This window comes from Myotis yumanensis, unplaced genomic scaffold, assembly GCF_028538775.1.
Source record: "Myotis yumanensis isolate MYYU_CA2020_CCGP unplaced genomic scaffold, mMyoYum1.0.hap1 SCAF_6, whole genome shotgun sequence".
Classification (NCBI taxonomy): domain Eukaryota; kingdom Metazoa; phylum Chordata; class Mammalia; order Chiroptera; family Vespertilionidae; genus Myotis; species Myotis yumanensis.
Window position 1 is genome coordinate 8,483,926 of NW_027223757.1, and position 19,064 is coordinate 8,502,989.

The 19,064-nt window shown below is 40.4% G+C and overlaps 1 protein-coding gene across 3 annotated transcripts in view; it reads right to left on the reverse strand.

Annotated features, from left to right (window-relative positions):
• The window catches only part of ESR1 (estrogen receptor 1), a 204,852-nt gene that overhangs the window by 161,684 nt on the left and 24,104 nt on the right, over positions 1-19,064 (reverse strand). For 2 of the 3 annotated variants that reach the window (XM_070417453.1, XM_070417451.1), the window contains exon 2: positions 9,750-9,940. In XM_070417453.1, coding sequence (XP_070273554.1) covers positions 9,750-9,940 — 191 coding nt within the window. Of the gene's footprint in view, positions 1-9,743; positions 9,941-19,064 lie in introns of all 3 variants that reach the window. The other variant, XM_070417452.1, reaches the window with a different exon arrangement.

Consider the following 19,064-nt stretch of genomic DNA (forward strand, 5'->3'; position numbering starts at 1 on the left):
GCAAATTAGCTTGATAAGAAAGGGGACCAGCACAAAGGCTGGCGAACAATGAGGTAGGGAGGACAGGCAAGCGCAGGCTGGTCTGCAGGAAAAGGAAGGGTGTACTCAGAGTAATGAGCGTGCTAGCAATCAGAAAAATAAAATAAAATAGAGGAAAACCATCTCCACGGTGACTGTAATATACCACCGTGGCATTGGTTAACAGTGGTGCACAGGCCCTTTTCTATACCTTTATGCGACCCAAAGAGAAACCAGAGTGTTACATTTACCTTTAAATGAATTCCTTTATTAGTAACTGCAGTGTCAAAGGAACAAAATAATTATGGACTCTGATTATCTGAAGAGCTGTAATTTATCTTCTCTGGTGGGTAAAGAAAACATCCTGCACATCACTTAATGGATTACACTGACGTGGTGCAGCCATCCATTCAAATCATTGCGCTTATATTTCAATCACACACAAAAATCGTACTGATCAATGCAATCGAGCAACCCAGCCCTGGATGGTGACTTAAGAATTTCTCTACTCATTCACTCTGTACTTCCTGATCTATGATTTTGAAACTACCAAATAAACCAAGTCCAGATGGTATTTGTCTGTATGAAATTGAAAATCCACATATTCTTTCTCAAAGAAAATAGGGGGAATAGTATCTATTCCACAGCAAAATTATGACTTCATAATTAAACTGTATTTTTTGTTCCTTTATTTCTAAGCAGCTGGAAGGATAAAACCTTTTTATTTCAGCTCAAGGAAGATGAACATGTGGGGAAAATAATAGGAACACCTTCCGCTGTATGCTCTTCTCAAGCAAGGCATTTTTCTCCTTTAAACATATCAAATCTGTTCCATCACTCACACATGGGTGGAGAATTAACATCACAGCAAGAAAAAGTTGTATGAAGTGGATGGTAGATTTATGAAATAGATTTTTTTCCTGCACATTGTGATTTTTCGGTCCAAAATGCCAGGCGACCATAGCCTGCATACATGGTTCTGAAAGAGTGAAGCATAACATAGAGTTCAGAAGTGACTTTTCTTTGAATGAGTACCAGGGAAACAGGCCATTCTCTTCTAAAAAGATACAGCACTTTCAAGGTATTGACAGCAGCTTTCCACGAAGGAGAGAAGCACTTAGGCAGGATTAGGCCATGGGGTAAGTTTTGTAAAAGAGAGTCAGCACATTATTCTGAGGGCTAGTCGGTGCCCTTTGAAAATGTGCCCATTAAAGGCTACCTGTAACTTCTGTGCAAAATTATTGCCACTCATAAGTAAGGCTTTCTAATGGAATTGTTGATGAGCTTAAGCACTATATGTGGGCTCATACTCTACCACTTTAATGGAAATGGTCAATTCCATGAGGGGGACAGTGCCACTTAGTTGGGAAATTGGAAATTTAATTTCAATCAGATGGAAAAAAATGATGAAGAATGCTTGAAGTGGTAGCATGAAAACAGCAGCGATTAAAAACATTTGGAACCTTTGCTTACCCTTCAAAGGCATTTGTTGCCATGGTTTTTAAAGACCTCTGAAAGCTTCAGCTGTGTCCACAAGAGCTGCCAAGAAATGGGGGTTCTATACAGATTTTATTTGTTAAATGCATTTTGTCTTAATTATCCCCAAGATAAAGATTACTTGGCCAAAGGCAATAAGAAGAGAGAGGAGGAGAAAGAGGAGGGGGAGGGGGGAGAAGGAGGAGGGGGAGGAGGAGGAAGAGGAAGAGGAGGAGGAGGAGGAGGAGGAGGAGGAGGAGGAGGAGGAGAAAAAGAATCATTTCCCAGGTGGAAAGACCATGATTTCTTTTTCTGAGCCCTTTCTCAAATGCAAACATGCACGTGTGTGCTCATAGCTGAGTCCCTTAGCATTAGAGTAAGAAACACTTAAAATTGTTAACAGGGACAGCATTCCTGCATGGAGGGAGGTGTTCAGGTCTTGAATTTCAGGGCTGTGTTTCCTTTTCTCTGATGAGAACCAGGAGCCAAGCATCTAGCAAATTTGCCAATCCCTGAGAGTAAGGCCTTCCTTTTTAAAAGTTTCATTATAAGACCTGGCCACTATGGCTAGATAGTTAGAGCATCAGACTGGCACCAAAGAGTTGGGGGTTCGATTCCTGGTCAAGGGAACATACCTGGGTTGCAGGTTTGCTCCCGAGCCCAGTCAAGGCACATGCAGGAAGCAATCAATCAATGTGTCTCTCTCACGATGTTTATCTCTCTCTCTCTCTCTCTCTCTCTCTCTCTCTCTCTCTCTCTCTCTTCTCTCTCTCTCTCTTTCTCCCCCCCTCCCCTGCCCTGTCCATCTCTCCCTTCCACGCTCTCTGAAAAGCAATGGAAAAAAATCCTCAGGTGAGGATTAATTTAAAAAAATAAGAAATAATAAAATAAAATAAAAAGTTTTATTATAAATGCTTTCTTGTGAAAATTACATGAGAGCTCATGTGTATACACATGAAAACTCTTCAGTCCTTCAGCCTCAATAGTCTTATTTCTCTGTTGCACAATATGCGTGTTCTCACATGAGGGGAGAGTAAAAACTAGAAGTAGAAATAATGGAAGGATTAGGCCAGCTCTGGGTCAGAAAAGATGTCTATGGACTTCCACAGTATGAATAATTTGAAAAAAATCTTGGTTTCTCTTTCTGAAAATCATGAAAATGCTTATATTTGCTCCTGCCGTTTACTATTTGTGCAGCTTAATGTGTTGGTACCAGCATGTTCTCTCAAATCATTAAGTTCCTGGAGACCAGTGTTTGGCCCTACTGGGCTAATTTGTGATTTTCCTGTTTAGAAGGGAATTGAATGTACACTTTTAATAACAACAGCGTTTCTTATAAGGTTTTGGTAAGATCCAGGAAACTTGTATTATTATGAGAAGCAAGGGGAAGTTTGGGGAGTTACTTCTCCATTATTAATAATGGACAACCTCTGGGAAGTATTTAAGCCATTCCTTGCACTGTGTCTTTAAAATTAATTGAGGAAACTGACTCAACGCCCCCCACCCCCCCCCAACTGTTTGCAGAGTACTGATTCTGTCTCTGTTCCTGCTGGATAATTCGATCTCCATATCCAACTATCATGTCAAACTCAGTATATCTAGAATTGAACTCATCCTCTCCCCCCTCTAACTGACCTTCCTCTTGATCTTCCCAGTTCAGGGGATGATATCACCATTCTCCCTCTGTTTTTGAACTTCTTTAACTCCTTTGTTTTCCAGATATCCCATACTGAGTCATCTTAAAGTACTGTAGATCCTTTCTTTACAATGCCCTTCATCTTACTCCCTTTTCACCCAATTCACAAATACAAAAAAATCCAGATTTTTAGTATCTCTAAGATATTAAAACATTAGCCAAATTAATCTTCATGCTTCTAATCTCTCCCTTCTCTGGTCTTTCCTATATGCCCCTGGCAAGGTAATGTTAATTAAAGTCTGTCTTGTTGTCTATATTCATGACTGAATAAACATAATGGTTTTGTGTTGACTAAAGCAAATGGATTCTCACGCTCCTTTCATCCTGTTATTTATTCATTGAGTGATGCCTATAAGGCTTTGATTTGGGCCTTACCTTTGAGGCGCTCCCAGTCAGTAAAGACTATATACAAGTACCTGCTATGCTAGGCAACGGGAGCAAAGTAATATGCACCACGGGAGAGAAAGACTCCGGCATTGACATCAGAGTCGCTTTTGACTGGGAAAGAAGCAATTGCATAGGTAAATCTGGAAAGAAATTCCCAGCAAAGAAGTGGATTGGTCATATTTGGGTAACAGCAAGTAGTCCAGTCTAAAGAAAGAGTCTACTTCAGAAGTAGAAACAGTTACTTTAAAACCCTGAGGAATGGGAATTTGATAGATAGGCATTTAAGAGAGAGACTCAACAGAACTACACAGTGGTTCCTATTGGAAACAACAGGCTGCCAAAGTGCAAAGATAAAGATGACTAACTCCAAGTGTTAAGTGTGGATGCCTGAGGGAATGGTGTGGGAACTGATATAAGACGTAGCCAGGAGAAGTAGCTAGTGTCCGCTGAAGACACGCAGGACTCACTACAAAGCAAGGTTGGAGCAGGAGGTAGATCTGAGAGATGTTTGCATAGCTGTAACACTCTATGTCTTAAATATTGCTCCCTAGGGCTGTCATTACAAAGTACCACATATGAGTAACTTGAACAGCATCAAGTACGGACTCATAGTTCTGGAGGCTGAAAGTCTGAAATCAAGGTGTCAGCAGGGTCCACTCCCTCTAAAACCTGTAGGGAATAACCCTTCCTTGCCTCTTTCTGGCTTCTGGTTGGTTGACCAGCAATCCTTGGGTTTCCTTGGCCTCCTGCTACAGCATTCCAGTCTCCCTCTCCATCATCTTATGGCATCCTTCTCCCAATCTCTGTGCCCAAATTTCCCTCTTCATATAAGAATATTATTAGTCATATTTCATTATGACTTCATATGAACTAATTACATCTGCAATAACTCTATTTCCACATTCTGAGGTCCTGGGAGTTAGGACTTCAATATATTTGGGTGGGGGAGGGGAGACAATTCAACCCATAAACATATATGTATGAGATTGCCTAGGACACTAGGCAGAGAAGAAAATGAGAAAGTGAGAGGAGCAGTGATTACAGATGCTGGAGAATGCCTACGTTAGAGAGCTGAAGAGGGAACATAAAGAGGCAGAGAGAGGACAGCGAGTCCCCTCTTCTCTCATGGATAATTTACTCAATTTCCACTGAGTGTATCTTGATTTATGCTACTTCACATTTCTGGAATTCTTTTCCAAACTTCTTATTGCCTATGAAAATCCTCCATTCCTTTTCAGGCTGATATCAAATATACCACTTGGCATTAACGCTTTTCCTGCCAATGTTACCAAGTGAAATTTCTCCATATTCTACTATGTACCAGAGATGTGCCCAACACCACTAGAGGCACTGGCACTATAGCAACAAACAAAACAGAGCAGACCAGAAATCAGCTCTCACTCAGCTTATATATATGTTCAGGCAGGAATATCAACCAAATGGATAAACCAGAGAACTTTATTAAAAGATAGGGTGATATAGTATAAAAAAAACCTCAGGGAAAAGGTTTGTACAGTTACTTTTGGTTGAGTAATTGGGGAAAACTTCTCTGAGAAAGTGATCTTGGCCAGAGATCTGAATGACAAGAAGTCAGTCTAAATGCACGTGTTGCAAGCAAAGGGAAAAGGAGAAGCACATGTATGAAGGTCCCGAGGAAGGAACAGGTTGGTGCACTGGGGGAAGAGGAAGGCCAGTGTGGCTGGATTGCAGTGAACAGGGGCTGGGGGAGGGGGGTAGGGGGGGAGGGAGAGAAAGAGGAGTAAGCAGGAGTAAGACCATGTGTAGTATTTTAAACCATAGAAAACAATCTGGACTTTAAGTGCAGTGAGAGTTTTAACTGCAAGACCTTATGACTTGAATAACATATCTCAAAGATCTCCCCCACCATTGCATGGAGACCTGACTATAGGGGGCATGTGTGGAATGCGGAGACCAAAGATTTTGTATTTTTGTGTGTGTGCATATATTGCCAGGCTCTCAGTTTTGAGCCATAGCTCTGAAAGGACTTCTGAGATCAAATAGTTCTGTAATGACAGAGCAGCCTCCACTTCTCCCCATCCTCTGGCCTCTTCCATTCATGGGCGTGCATGTCAATCCAGAAGGTGACTAGAAATGGGAAACTAAACGTAAAACCTAATCCATCATGGCTGAGCAAAGGTGAGTCCTTAGGCATAAAGGAGCTAAATTCTCTTTTTAATAAAGCTCTGCAAAGTGAATGAAGCTAGCTGACCGGCCTAAATTTCTTCAGAAATAAGTCTCTGCTTCCCCTGGGCAGCTGTTGAAGGAGCTATCCAGGGTGCTGGACTGTCTCCTTCGAAGGCCCAGTGGACCAGGCTGACATTTATCTTTGTTGGATTTAAGGCCCCTACTACATTGAACCATAACCAGACCCCACCCTGAAACCATGTCCTCCTGGACTTAGCTAACCTTTAAGCCAACACCTGTCTTGATCATGTCTGTTTGATCTAAGCTTCTTCTATAGACATCTTAGAGAGAGATTATATGAAGTGGCAGCACAGTGAGGGGTATATGTATATATAGGTTTGAGCCTGCACTGTGCCTCATGAACATTTGAAATAATATACGATAAGCAGTATGGTCAGTGGAGTCCTTTTTCTTGGAATAATACTCAAAGTTGTACCTGGCCACTGAACCAAATCTGCTTATATAACTCTTCCAAGAGTCTCTGCCCACAACACATCTTAACAGACACAGCTTTTCCACCTGCAATGATTAATACGTTCATAGACTATCCAATTTCACCCCCTCCCTTAAGCAGTATCCTTGACATTTAAAGGGGGGGAAGCATGTTCCACTGGAGTCCATTACTTAATTTCTTGCGTAATCAAGTTTCTACACCAGGTAGTGGATGAAAATTTGTATGCTTTCAAGTCAAACACTTTACCTCTTCAGCTGAAACACTTAGAGCACTAGAGTAATCTGATGAATACTCACTTCTAAGCTCTTTTCTTAAGTAACGAGAAAAACAGGGAGAGCTACGGCATCTTCAGAACTTCCTACCTTCATGCCAGGCCCTTCACTGTCCTCGACTAGGCTTGAGGGGCAATGTAATTTATAAAGAGCCAGGGAAGTTCAGAAAAACTTTTTAGTTGCAAGTTTTCAAGGCTCTGATGAGAAAATGGGACTAAAACCCATCAAACTCGCTCTGGTATGTCCCTCTTACATGCACAAGGAAATAAAATACATGGACAAAGCATTTAAGTAAAAAGGAAATAAATTACTTTGTTTTCACATAGTGTAAGAATAAACACATGGCCCAGAAATGTCTTTGTTTAATCTAATGGTAAAAAATTTTTTGTTAATTTTTATTCACAGAACTCCCCAAACTCGATCTTACCTCCTGGACTTTGTTCCTCTGCTCATTCCTGTGACTGAACACTCATCCCCTCCTTCACTTTCCTCACTTGGCTCATCCTTCAGGCCTCATTTTAAATCAGGAAACCTTCTCCGAGCCTGACTCCACCCCCACGAGGACTGAGTGAAGTTTGGACTCCTGGAAGACCCCGCACTCACCCTCACCCTGGCACTTGTCGCACTGCAAGCTAACTGCCAGTTTATTTGTAAGCTCTGTGAGGGTAAGGACCACGTCTGCCCTATAGTTGTCTCTACAACGCCTTGCACAGTGCTTTGCCTAATAGCGGCAACTGATGAACAATTAAATGAGGGAGTGAACATCATCTTTAAGGTCTCTCCCTATCTCTAAAAGCTAAAATCTCTGCCTTGTTTCTAGGCTTCTTCCAGAACTTTGGACTCAATATTCATCTCATTTAAAACAACTTAAAACTCGTTTAAATGTGAGTTAATGCCATACCAATAAAATAGCTATTTTCATAAGCTATTACTTCCTTCATTGATTTTTTTAAGTTATTTTTCCTGTGTTTTCTGTTCTCATGTCTTAATTCTTGGAGACAATATTAATTTTGATGTGACGTTACATAGTTCATTCCTAAATAATGAATAATTATGACAAAAATAATCTGTAAGAATATTGATATTGTTACTTGGAGGAGGGTCATTCTACTTTCAATTTCGGTAATATAACTGACAATATTTTCTTTTCTTATATTCACCTATTGTTTTCCTTATCTTTATAATACAGTAGCACTTTATCTATACTGAGATATTCTCTAGTTTCCTCATGAGGACAAGTACCTTTTTCTTCCTAGTAAATTTCCCAAATAAATTCTAAATGTTGTGGGATTAGAGATTGTGTGTTACACATATTTTTATCTCACTCAGAACGTCTAGCATAAATGCACAGTAATTTTTCAGTAAACATGAATAATCAACATGAGACTTAGAAACCATCTATTCCCTTTCCATTCATTAAATCAAGAGTCAGTATGTTGTGGCCCACAGTCTAGGTCTGATCAGTTACTGACTTTGTATATAAAGTTTTATTGCCACACACCATTTACTTACATATTGTCTATGGCTTCTTGCAGGCCACAGTGCCAGAGTTGAGTAGCTGCAACAGAGACTGTACTGCTTGCAAAGCCTAAAACACTTACATCCAGTTCTTTAACAGAAAAACTTTGCTGACTGATGTGCTAAACCATTTTTCCTGATGAGGGAACTCAGCCCCAGATAAATGATTTGTCCAATTTTATAGTTGAACCTACCCACCAACCCTACTTCTGTCAAATGATTTTTCACTACCAGATTAAATACTTGAAGAAAGTATTTAAGATTATATTAGATTATATTAAATCAAATGAACAGTAAAACATCACTGGCAAAAGACTTGAAAGGGCTTATACTAACCTAACCAAAATATAAATGTATTTTTTCTAAATCAAGATAGTATCAGCTAAATAATACATTGTTATTTACACATATGTATAATTTATATACATGTTTTTGTATATATAAATATACATGCATACATATGTATTTCTAAATATATGTATAGATATTTATGTATGTATATATACTTGTTTATATAAGTAAAACAAAAATTACTATCAGAAAATATCAGTAATTTTATTAAAATCCAACAAAAAAGCCCATCTTACAGTGTTTTCTAAGATATTGAAAGTAATAATTGTCAAAAAAATGCTTTTAAAAAGGACCTAGTTGACCTCATATACTACTCTATTAGATATGAACAGCTTTAAAAAAAAAAAGTCCATCCTACTGTATCCTCTAAATGCAATAGAAACACTCCTGGAGTAGAGATAAAATGCAGCGGGCAGCACATCAGAGAAGCTGTATTTGGTAAACTATACACAAGAAAAGGACCAAGGCACACAGGCAAAGGGAATGTTACAGGTGGATACTTAATAACTGTTGGGTAGCCGAAACCGGTTTGGCTCAGTGGATAGAGCGTCGGCCTGCGGACTGAAAGGTCCCAGGTTCGATTCCGGTCAAGGGCATGTACCTGGGTTGCGGGCACATCCCCAGTGGGAGATGTGCAGGAGGCAGCTGATCGATGTTTCTCTCATCATCGATGTTTCTAAACTCTCTGTCTCTCTCCCTTCCTCTCTGTAAAAAATCAATAAAGTATATTAAAAAAATAAAATAAAATAACTGTTGAGTACAGCACAGATAGGTACTTGACCCTATGGCAAGTCACCAGTTATTGGGTCTTCTCGTTTTAGCAAAAGGTTATGTCATCTATTGAGATAGCAAAGATGGAAGAAGAGCCTTAAAAGGCTTATACTAACCTAAACCAAAATATAAATATAATTTTTCTAAGTTAAGTTAGCATCAGCTAAATAATATGTTGTTATGTTAGCATTGGTCTGGAGCAAAGATCAGAACAGACTACTCATCTGGACCAAGCCCAAGTGGAGAGGTATCTATGGATAGCCGATTAATATCACACTGTACCCTATAAGCCTAGCTGCCAGCAACACATAGACCTCCACCAGCCATCCCTCGAGCAGGGCACAGACACTCTGAGCCCGTTACTGAAACCCTCTGCCTGTAGTTGGTCAAGACTGTCTGGATCTTGCCAAATGGAAGAAGCATAAGAACGCGATCGCAGCTGACCTGAGCTCTTGTCTCTTCTCCATGTTTCTAACAAAGATTTAAGTGGACCTACTGGGTTTTAGGGTTTTGTGCAAGTGGCTGATCATATGCCTTCCTTCCTCTGTTGCTTCCCATTTGGGATTCAAAATGGAATTTGTTGTTTTCAACACACTATTACCTTGAATACTTCTCTTGAAGAAGGCCTTACAGCCCTCGCAGGACCAGACTCCGTAATGGTAGCCTGAGGCATAGTCATTGCACACTGCACAGTAGCGCGTCTCCTTGGCAGACTCCACAGCCATGCTGCCCTTGTCACCGCTGCTGGCCAATCTCTCTCTGCCACCCTGGCGCCGATTATCTGAATTTGGCCTGTGAGAGAGAGAGAGAGAGAAACAAAAACCAGTGAATCCATTAACATTAGAAAAGCAAAACATGTACTCTCTCCTCTAAAGTATGAGAGGCTGGGGCGACACAGTGGATCCACTTTATTCTGACATTTTGAAATAATGAATCATAATGTAAGCTAATCTTTCTTATCTCTTGCCATCTGCCGAAGCAAAAGGTGTTTGCCTATTATATTAACCTTGAGGGGAAATTGTCTATTGCAAACTTGTTTAAAAAAATGAGCTGCCTACACCGGAATATATTATCCAGAAAATGACAAAATGAAATTAGCTGGTTTCTAATAGACTTATTCATTTGGGTGTTTTTTTCCCCAGGGATTCGCAATTAACTCAGCACCATTAGAGACCAGAGCTTATTCCAATTCCAGATCACACGAAGGGTCTTTAGGAAATAGAGACAAAGCATCAAACAACTGGGACATCTGCAACTCCAATGAACTGATGCAAACATAGCACATGTGTAGAAAGATAAACCAGATTTTATGCCATTGTTACCACATAACCCTAGATATCGGTTTGTATAACTTGACTATTATTGAGGATACTCGCGACTATTCAATACTCCTCTGTAAGAAGATGCAGAATGAAGAAAGCAGAACGTGGATGGTTGCATCAACCTTCAGAGGTTTTGTGAAGAACGCATATCCCAGAAAGAAAAGTGAGAACCAGGGAAATTGAGGAGTAAAAAGTTTTAAGGAAGTAGAAAACTTAAGGAAAGAGTGATCAATAGTGCCAAATGGGGCAGAAAATCCAATAAAACGAGGATTGATAGAGGGAAGTTGGATTTGGCATGGAGGACACTTAGCAAGGAGTTTTGGTAGATAGTGTGGGCACAAGCGAAAATCCAGTGGGTGGAAAAGTGGATGGAATATAAGAAAATGAAAAGGAGTGAAGGCCATTCCTTTGAGAACTCAAATGAGAGTGGGAAGGGAACGACAGGGTGGTCGTTAAAGAATATAAAAACAAGCAAGGAATTTTAGGATGGAAGAGACCTGAGAAGGTCTCATGTAGAGTGAAGGAACTGGTCAGCAGAGAGGAAATGGTTGAGGGTACACAGAGGGGAAAAGTAGAGCAGATGGGATTAAAAGCACAGGTAGAAGGAACAGCCCCAATGAAGATACCTTGAAGACTGAGAGGAAAAGGTAAGAAAAGTAGTAGGCACAACTAACTTTGCATTAACCGGTATAGAAGCGGAAATTATAGCAATCCAGGGTTTGTTATGTGCAACCAAATGTGGCCTAAGGAAACTGAGGCCATAATGTCCAGAGCCCAGCACAGTGCCTGTTATATAGTTGTTACTCAATAGATATTTAAATGAATAAATAGAATGTTCCAGGGTGTAAAGGGGGGGGGAGGCGGGGAAGAGTGCGAGAAATAGAAAGATGTTGGAAGAATAGGTGGAGTAAAGTTTCCTATAAAATTTAAAGAAAAAAAGAAACCTAGGATGAGATAAAGTGAATTAAAGGCAGAGCTTCCAGGTCTTTCAGTTAAGGAAGCTCATGCTCCCTACTTCCAGTCCCCACCCAAATAAACAGACCACACTGACTTTCACAGGTCCTCCCCTTGGAAGTCCTGCCTTCCCTTTCAGCTCGAATTGTATGACCCTTCCCTGCCCTTCTCACTTGCTAATATTGCCCACAATTTTGTGCCAGTAGTTCTCAAACTACCCTTGCCATAAAATTCACAAAATACTGGCTTCTTGGGTTGAGTGTGTGTGACTTTGCCATTTTTTCCCCATTCTAAATTACTTAGCTCTTAGGCTGGCAGCCTCAAATAGGAGTCCTTTATTTTTTAATATCCTTAGGGAGCACTGACTTGCCGTTTTCAAGCCTAGTTCATATTCCATGGCCCATGTCTCTCCATTTCATCACCATGCTGTCCAACTCCTCCCTGTTCCCAAGAACTTCAAATCTTTTTACTGTTTGTTTACTAATTTCTTATGCATGATTCAAGTCAGTAGAAAGCAGCTGTGAATATTTAACTATACAAGCTTAGTGCTTTGGGGGGTGGAGAGGGTGGTTAGCAAGCATGACTTTGACAGGTTCAGTGTTTTATAAATCTTAGTAAGTATTGTAGCCCCAGTATCCAGCTCAGAGCCCAGCACATAACAGGTATTTAATACATGATGGTTGAATGAATGAATGAATGAATGAATAATATATGCATTGGCAAAATTTCCAAGATGTCAGGTATCTTTCACCCACTCCCGCATGATAAAATACTGCATTTTCTAAAATTGTGGTTAAGATAACCTAACATAAAATGTATCATCTTTACCATTTTGAAGTGTAGAGTTCAGTAACATTAAGTATATTCACATCAGAGCACAACCAATCTTTAGAACTTTTCCATCTAACAAAACTGAAATTCTATACCCATTAAAAACTCATTTTCTTCATTTGCTCCACCCACAAGGCCCTGGCAACCACCATTGTACTCTCTGTCTCTATGCAGTTGTCTACTCTAGATAAGTACTCATGTAAGTGGAATCACATAGTATTTAACTTATTTCACTTAGCATAATGTCCTCAAGGTCATTCCATGTTGCAATACATTTCAGAATTTCCTTTCATTTTAAGGCTGAATAATATTCCAATGTATGCACATACCACATTTTGTCTGTCCACTCATCCAGCTATGGGCTTGGGTTGCTTCTATCTTTGGCTTTTGTGATTAATGTTACTATGAACATGGATGTTCAAATATCTCAATGAGACCCAGCTTTCAATTCTTGTGGATATAGAGGCCCAAAAGTGGAATGGCTAGATTATAAGGTAAATTATATTTTTAATTTTTTGAGAACTGCCATATTGTTTTCCATAATGGTTGCACTATTTTACTCCCCCATTTCCAAGGGCTCCAATTTCTCTGCATCCATTATTTATTGTTTTATTCTGTTTTTTAATAGTAGCCATCCTAATGGGTGTGAGGTGACTACTGCAACTTAAGGTCACCTTTTGCATAAATTCCTCTCTTCCAGCCAGTCCCAAACCCCACACACTTGAAATAATTTATCCCTATTCTGAACCCAATAGCAGGTTTTTGTTCACTTTCTGCAACTTGCTACCCTACTCCTTCAATTGTACATTCTCTTGGTTACTATCTGCTAAGTTCCTTGTGCCTTATTCATCTTTAGAACCCCCAGTGTTCACAGCATAGTGCCTCATCCACAATAGGGTCCTAATAGATATTGATATCAAATGAATTAATCAATGACTGAACCAATAAAATGATAATGTCACAATATAAATGGAATAAGTAAATGTTGTTCTTTAAAGTATTGGTGAGAGATATAATAGAAAAGACCATGTTCCCCAGATTTAGTGGAGATGTTTGCAATGCTTTTTGTCTACACTATATCTTTGAGATGGCCCTGGAATACTAAAACTCCACTGTAAACATAGGGCCTAAAACCAGAAGGTATCCAAAAAGAAGCGAGTAATTACACAGGTCATCTTTCCTCTCCATAAAGGAACTTTTTTATCCCACTTGGAAATTCATGTATCTAACATTGCCAGTTATCATGTTAGCCAAGCCCTTCTCTATGAAGACTCCCAAAATGCAATGTCATGAAGATGACTGTCATCCAGATCAAGCTAAAAGGCAGTGAGAGACTCTCATTAGTTGCAGAGCCCTGTGGACCTCAAAATATGTCCAGGCTGTCTTGAGTAATCATTAGGCCAAGCTAATTCAGCACAACTGCCTCCAGACAGAGAACTGTGTCCTCACAATGCAGACTAACTTCGCCTAATATCTGCCCTGGAAAGGAACAGAGTGTGAGGTGTCCATATCTGGACTCAGAGCAAGCCACCTGCGGTCAGATCAGTCCCCAGCGATAAGCCTTTAGGGGTCCTGGACTCATCTCTTCCTGCTGTCCTCTAGCCTGGCCTGAGTGCACCTGTCCTAGACCTGCCGTTTAGGGCTTCATATCTCTTTGGTATAAAGTGCTTATATCATATTAGGGCAATCTTTCTTTCTCCCACCCAGCCTCAGAGGCCCTTTGCTTTCTCCCAATTTTTATAGGACCAAATTAGCTACTTTCATTTTCATGTTCTTGAGGTCTTCAGGACCCACCTTCCCAATAAGAGGCTTCAGAAACCCTAACCATACCCCTAGCCTCTTATTCTAAGTGCATATTTAACTAATTCTTTAGCCATATTGCTATAACGTCTCCCTCTTTACAAAATTCTCATCACTGAATCTTTATAGGTGTTCATCCTGGGTAGTTTCTCATAAGACTCAGACAAGAAGTCGACTAGTTTACCAAGCTATATATTAAGAGATTAGATGTTCTTCAGCCTTACAGATACCTTTAAAGATTCTCTAAAAAGAACTAGAGCAGGAACTTAAGCAAGAAATGGAGAGATGTTTTGCATCCATGAATTAACACATCATTACTCTGAGGCACACAGTGGCAAAGGAACAGAGCAATGGTAGAGAAAAAGATGACAGAGCATGGAAGATCAGACAGAAAAACACAACATCACTGCCCCATGGGAACTAGACACCCAACTGGCTCAATTTAGTTCCATTTTCATTATATCAATTGACTACTAAACATTTCCAAATGGATGCCCCACTGATATCACAGATTTAATATGATTAAGAGGTGTCTGAAGGCATTCAAATTGAATCCCAGGAGTGAACACTCTTGGACCAAGTAAAAGCAGACCATAATAAAAAGTATTTGCCAGAAAGATTTCCATTCATCAAAGGGTAAGTTTGAAGCTCAACTTAATCAAATACTGTTGTTTTTCCAACCATAAATCATAGTACCAGCCATCCAAAAGCATATTCTCCTGATTGGCCAAGCATTTAAAAAAAATTTTAAGAGCCTTGATTTGTAGAGGAAATATTTTTTATAAAATCAAATTAAAGAACCAACAGATGTCCAGCCCCTAGAAAGGCAGCATAATTACTAGCTGGTGGATAACTTCAAGATGCTCCCTCACCAAAGGCAGTCCTCAAAGTTATGTGCAAGCAAAGTTTCCTACACCTTCTCTTCGTGGCACTTTCCACATTTTCCAGTCCTCTGTTTGAGTGATTGTTGACAAACATATTCCCTCTAATAAACAGTAAATTCCACAAAGGCAGGGACCACGCCTAGTAGATTCTTGATAAACATTTGTTAAATGTACCTCCTACATCTAACCCATCATCAAACTTAGTCAATTATTTCTTCAAAACTCTATGCCTATTCTTCTTTGCATCCCTTATTTTCATCATTTTTGCCTGAGAGATCAATACTCCACATCTGAATTACTAGAATTAGTCTCCTGTCCCCCATCATTCCTCAAACCCATCTTGCCAGCCACTGCCAAAAGAGTCATCATAAAATACAACATTGGTCATTCAATAACTTCTTATTGTCTTTATCTGTGGATCATTATCTTTCTTTTGGGGGGGAGGGGGAGAATTATGGACCAGTTTGAAAATGCTGTGAAAACCCTGAAACTATCTTTCCTAGAAAACACACATAAAACACACTCTCAAACTTCTGCCTACAATTTTAGGGGAGTTCTAAACCAAAAGAATTCAAGCTTTTTAAAAAAAACCATGAATATAGAAAGAATTAAGCCCAAATTCTTGAATTCCCTGCTCTGATCAGTATTGGTCTTTTTGTAGCTCCCTAAGCAAAATTTTAACAAATCCACCCTGAGAATTGCTTGCACTACGCTCCCAAGATAGTCACTGCCTCCCATCACCCGTACACATCTCATCTATCATATATAACCAAGCTTCAGCTCCCCATCACCCACAGGCTTAAGGACACCAACTCGTACTGGCTCAACTTCAAATTCTTACAACACTTAAAGTCTTCACCACTCCTCCTGACACTTAGTTACACCCTGGCTTATATTTATCTGGCAACTACTCACCCCGATTTCCTTTGCAATGTTTTCTTCCTCCACCAGGTTTCCCAAATGACACTGTTCCCCAGGGTTCTTCCCTCGGCCCTCTGCCAACCTCAGCTGACATTTTCTCTTTGCAGGAAGCCCAGCCACACCAGACTGCCGTCCCACTCCCCTCTCCTGGACCTCAGACCTAGACGTAATTACCCACTCTGGAGTGCCTCTAGAATAACCCAAAGAAACCTCAAACTGAATGTGTGCCAAACCAAACTCAGTATCTTTCCCCAAAAGCCTGCTTCGACCCCTGCATGCCCATTTTGGTCCTGTGGCCCTATGGTTCACTGAGGCATTCAAGCATACTCTTCCCTTTGCCTGGAACACCCTTTCTCACGTCTGACTAACTCCTATTAATCTTCCAGTTTGAAACTTAAACTTAATTTCCTCCAGGGAACTTTGCTGACCTCCCTGAGCTAGGCTAGATACACCCTGAACTGCCTCTATTGAAGCAGAGGTCTTTCACTCCCTGCGGTACTGTGATTAGACATACACACTGAGTGGCCAGATTATTATGACCACCCCAACAGTACTTCGTTGGGCCACCTTTTGCCTTCAATACTGCGGCGATTCTTCTTGGCATTGACTCCACGAGATGTTGAAAGCTGATGCGAGGAATCTGACACCATGCCTGATGAATAGCACTGTCCAGTTCTGTGAGATTTGATGGTTGTGGAACCAGCTGCCTGATGGCTCTTTTAACGTCGTCCCACAAATGCTCAATTGAATTGAGATCTGGTGATTGTGGGGGCCACCTAAGCAAGGTAAAGTCTCCTTCATGTTCTTGAAACCACTCCTGCACAATACGAGCACCATGGCATGGTGCATTTTCTTGCTGGAAGAAGCCATCTCCATTGGGATATGCCATCAACATGATAGGATGAACTTGATCAGCAACGATACTTAGGTATGTTGTGCTATTCAGACATTGTTCCGCATGAATTAAAGGGCCCAAATCATGCCAGGAAAACATGCCCCAAACGGTAACACTGCCCCCACCAGCTTGAAGGGTGGTACTCATGCATGTGGGGTGCATGCTTTCATGCTGTTTCCACCAAATTCTCACTCTGCCATCTGCATGATGCAACTGGAAACGTGATTCATTGGACCACATGACTTTTTTCCAATGCTCGACTGTCCAATCCTTGTGTTCCTGTGTGAATTGGAGACATTTTATCTTGGTAACTGCAGACAGCAAAGGTGTTCGAACAGGCCTTCGGCTTCCATATCCCATACAATGCAGTGTACAGCTAATTTGGCTACAAACGTCAGGTGGTCATAATAATCTGGCCACTCAGTGTATATTTGGTCTTTATCCCTGTTTCTTACACAGAGCTCCTCGGACCCTTGGAATTTCCTAAGTTATGAGAGAGAGAAAAGTGTTTCTCTCTCTCTCTCTCTTTTTTTTAAATCTTCACCCTCTTATACTGGTTAGTGTTTTTTCTTTATAGCACTTACTGTTCCCTGACATTGAACCACATTTTAATTGTTTGTTTTATTGTGTGTCTTCCCCACTAGAATGTAAGCTTCATGCCCCCAGCACCCTGAAGAAAGCCTGGCATAGAAATAATTGTTAAATAAACAAGTGCATAAATAAGTGATTGATGCAATGCACTAACATTTTGCTGTGCTCTGTTTAAGTATCTATCTGACCCCATACACCACAACCTCCACCATGGCTAGTACTGTGGTCTCTCAGCTCCCTATAAAGCATAGTTGAATGCATAGTTAAGTGATGAATAAATATTTGCCATCTGAATAACGACACAGACATGGTGAGTCTTCTCAAAAGTCTTCCCAACTCCATGCCTTCCCACATCACAAACCCCCCCTCCACCCTACAGCAAGAGCAGAACGGACTCCTGTGTGCAATCCTTCATGTCTCCTCAACATCTATGATAAAGCTTCTTGATCATCTTTGACCTCAAGAAAATACCTTATTAAAGATGTTCAGACTTTGCTTTAAATCTTTCAGGTATTCTTGTGCCTCCTGAAGTCCATGAATGGTCTCCCCAAATGACTTTCAGACTAAGACCCCCCCAGCTTATGGGAGAAAAACAGATGCCCCTAAGCCACTGTGACCTGGCTTCTGTCCCATCTCCAGCCCTAACCCTCTCTCTGATGGGTAATTTTTATGTGTCACCCTTCCCTAGCCTAGCTAGTACCTTGTTTCCTATCATGGCCTAAAAGCAAAATTCTCCTACCATGAAAATGCCCCCTTCCCAGGTAGCAACCACTGACTTTCTCAATAGAATCCACAAATGTTCCTAGGACATCAAATATGTAACTATCCTGAGTCCTCCTCATCATGTGTGTTCACAGTGAGTCCCCAGAAAGAGATCCTGTTATAGTCACCTCTGCTTCCCAGTTTCCAGCACAGTACTGACAAATGGTAAGTATTCCATAGCCGATTGTTAAGTGAGTAAAATTATATGTTCCATATTGTATGTCTTGTTCTCCCAACTAGGATATAAACTTTTCAAGAGTATGGAAACTATATTTTGAACATTTTTTATCACCCCCAAGGCACCTGGTGGCCAACAAATACTTACTGGATAAATTAACCAATAAAGAATTAATAATAACTTTGCAAGAGGCATAGCTGAATGTATTGCAATAAAAGAATACTGTACCAAGCTGCAAAGTCAACCAATGATGGCTTTGTACCAGTATGTACCGATGTCCAAGCCAGTCTGAGTGTATTTTCTTGTGTACCTCTCTCTGCTTTAAATATCAATGTAGGGGGGGTGTATTTTTTGATTATTTTTCTTAATCCTTACTGGAGGATATTTTTTCCATTGAACTTTAGAGAGAGTGTGGAAGGGAGGGAGAAAGGGGAAAAAAGAGAGAGAGAGAAACATCAATGTGAGAGAGACACATTGACTGGTTGCTTCCCACATGAGCCTCAACCAGGGCTGGTGATTAAACCTGCAACTGAGGTACATGTCCTTGACTGGGAATTGAACTCATGGTCTATGGGCCAATGGTATAACCATTGAGCAAACTGGCCAGGGCTAAATACCAATGTTTAAGTGGGCATAAAGCTATAAGTGTTTCATGCCTATGCCAGTATTTATCTGTGGGTATTTCTACTCTCTGTGTAATTTTGTATTTGGATTTTCATATAATCTCCATTTATTTTCCAGGCAGTAAATAGATGTTCATAAAAAGAGTGGACAAGTT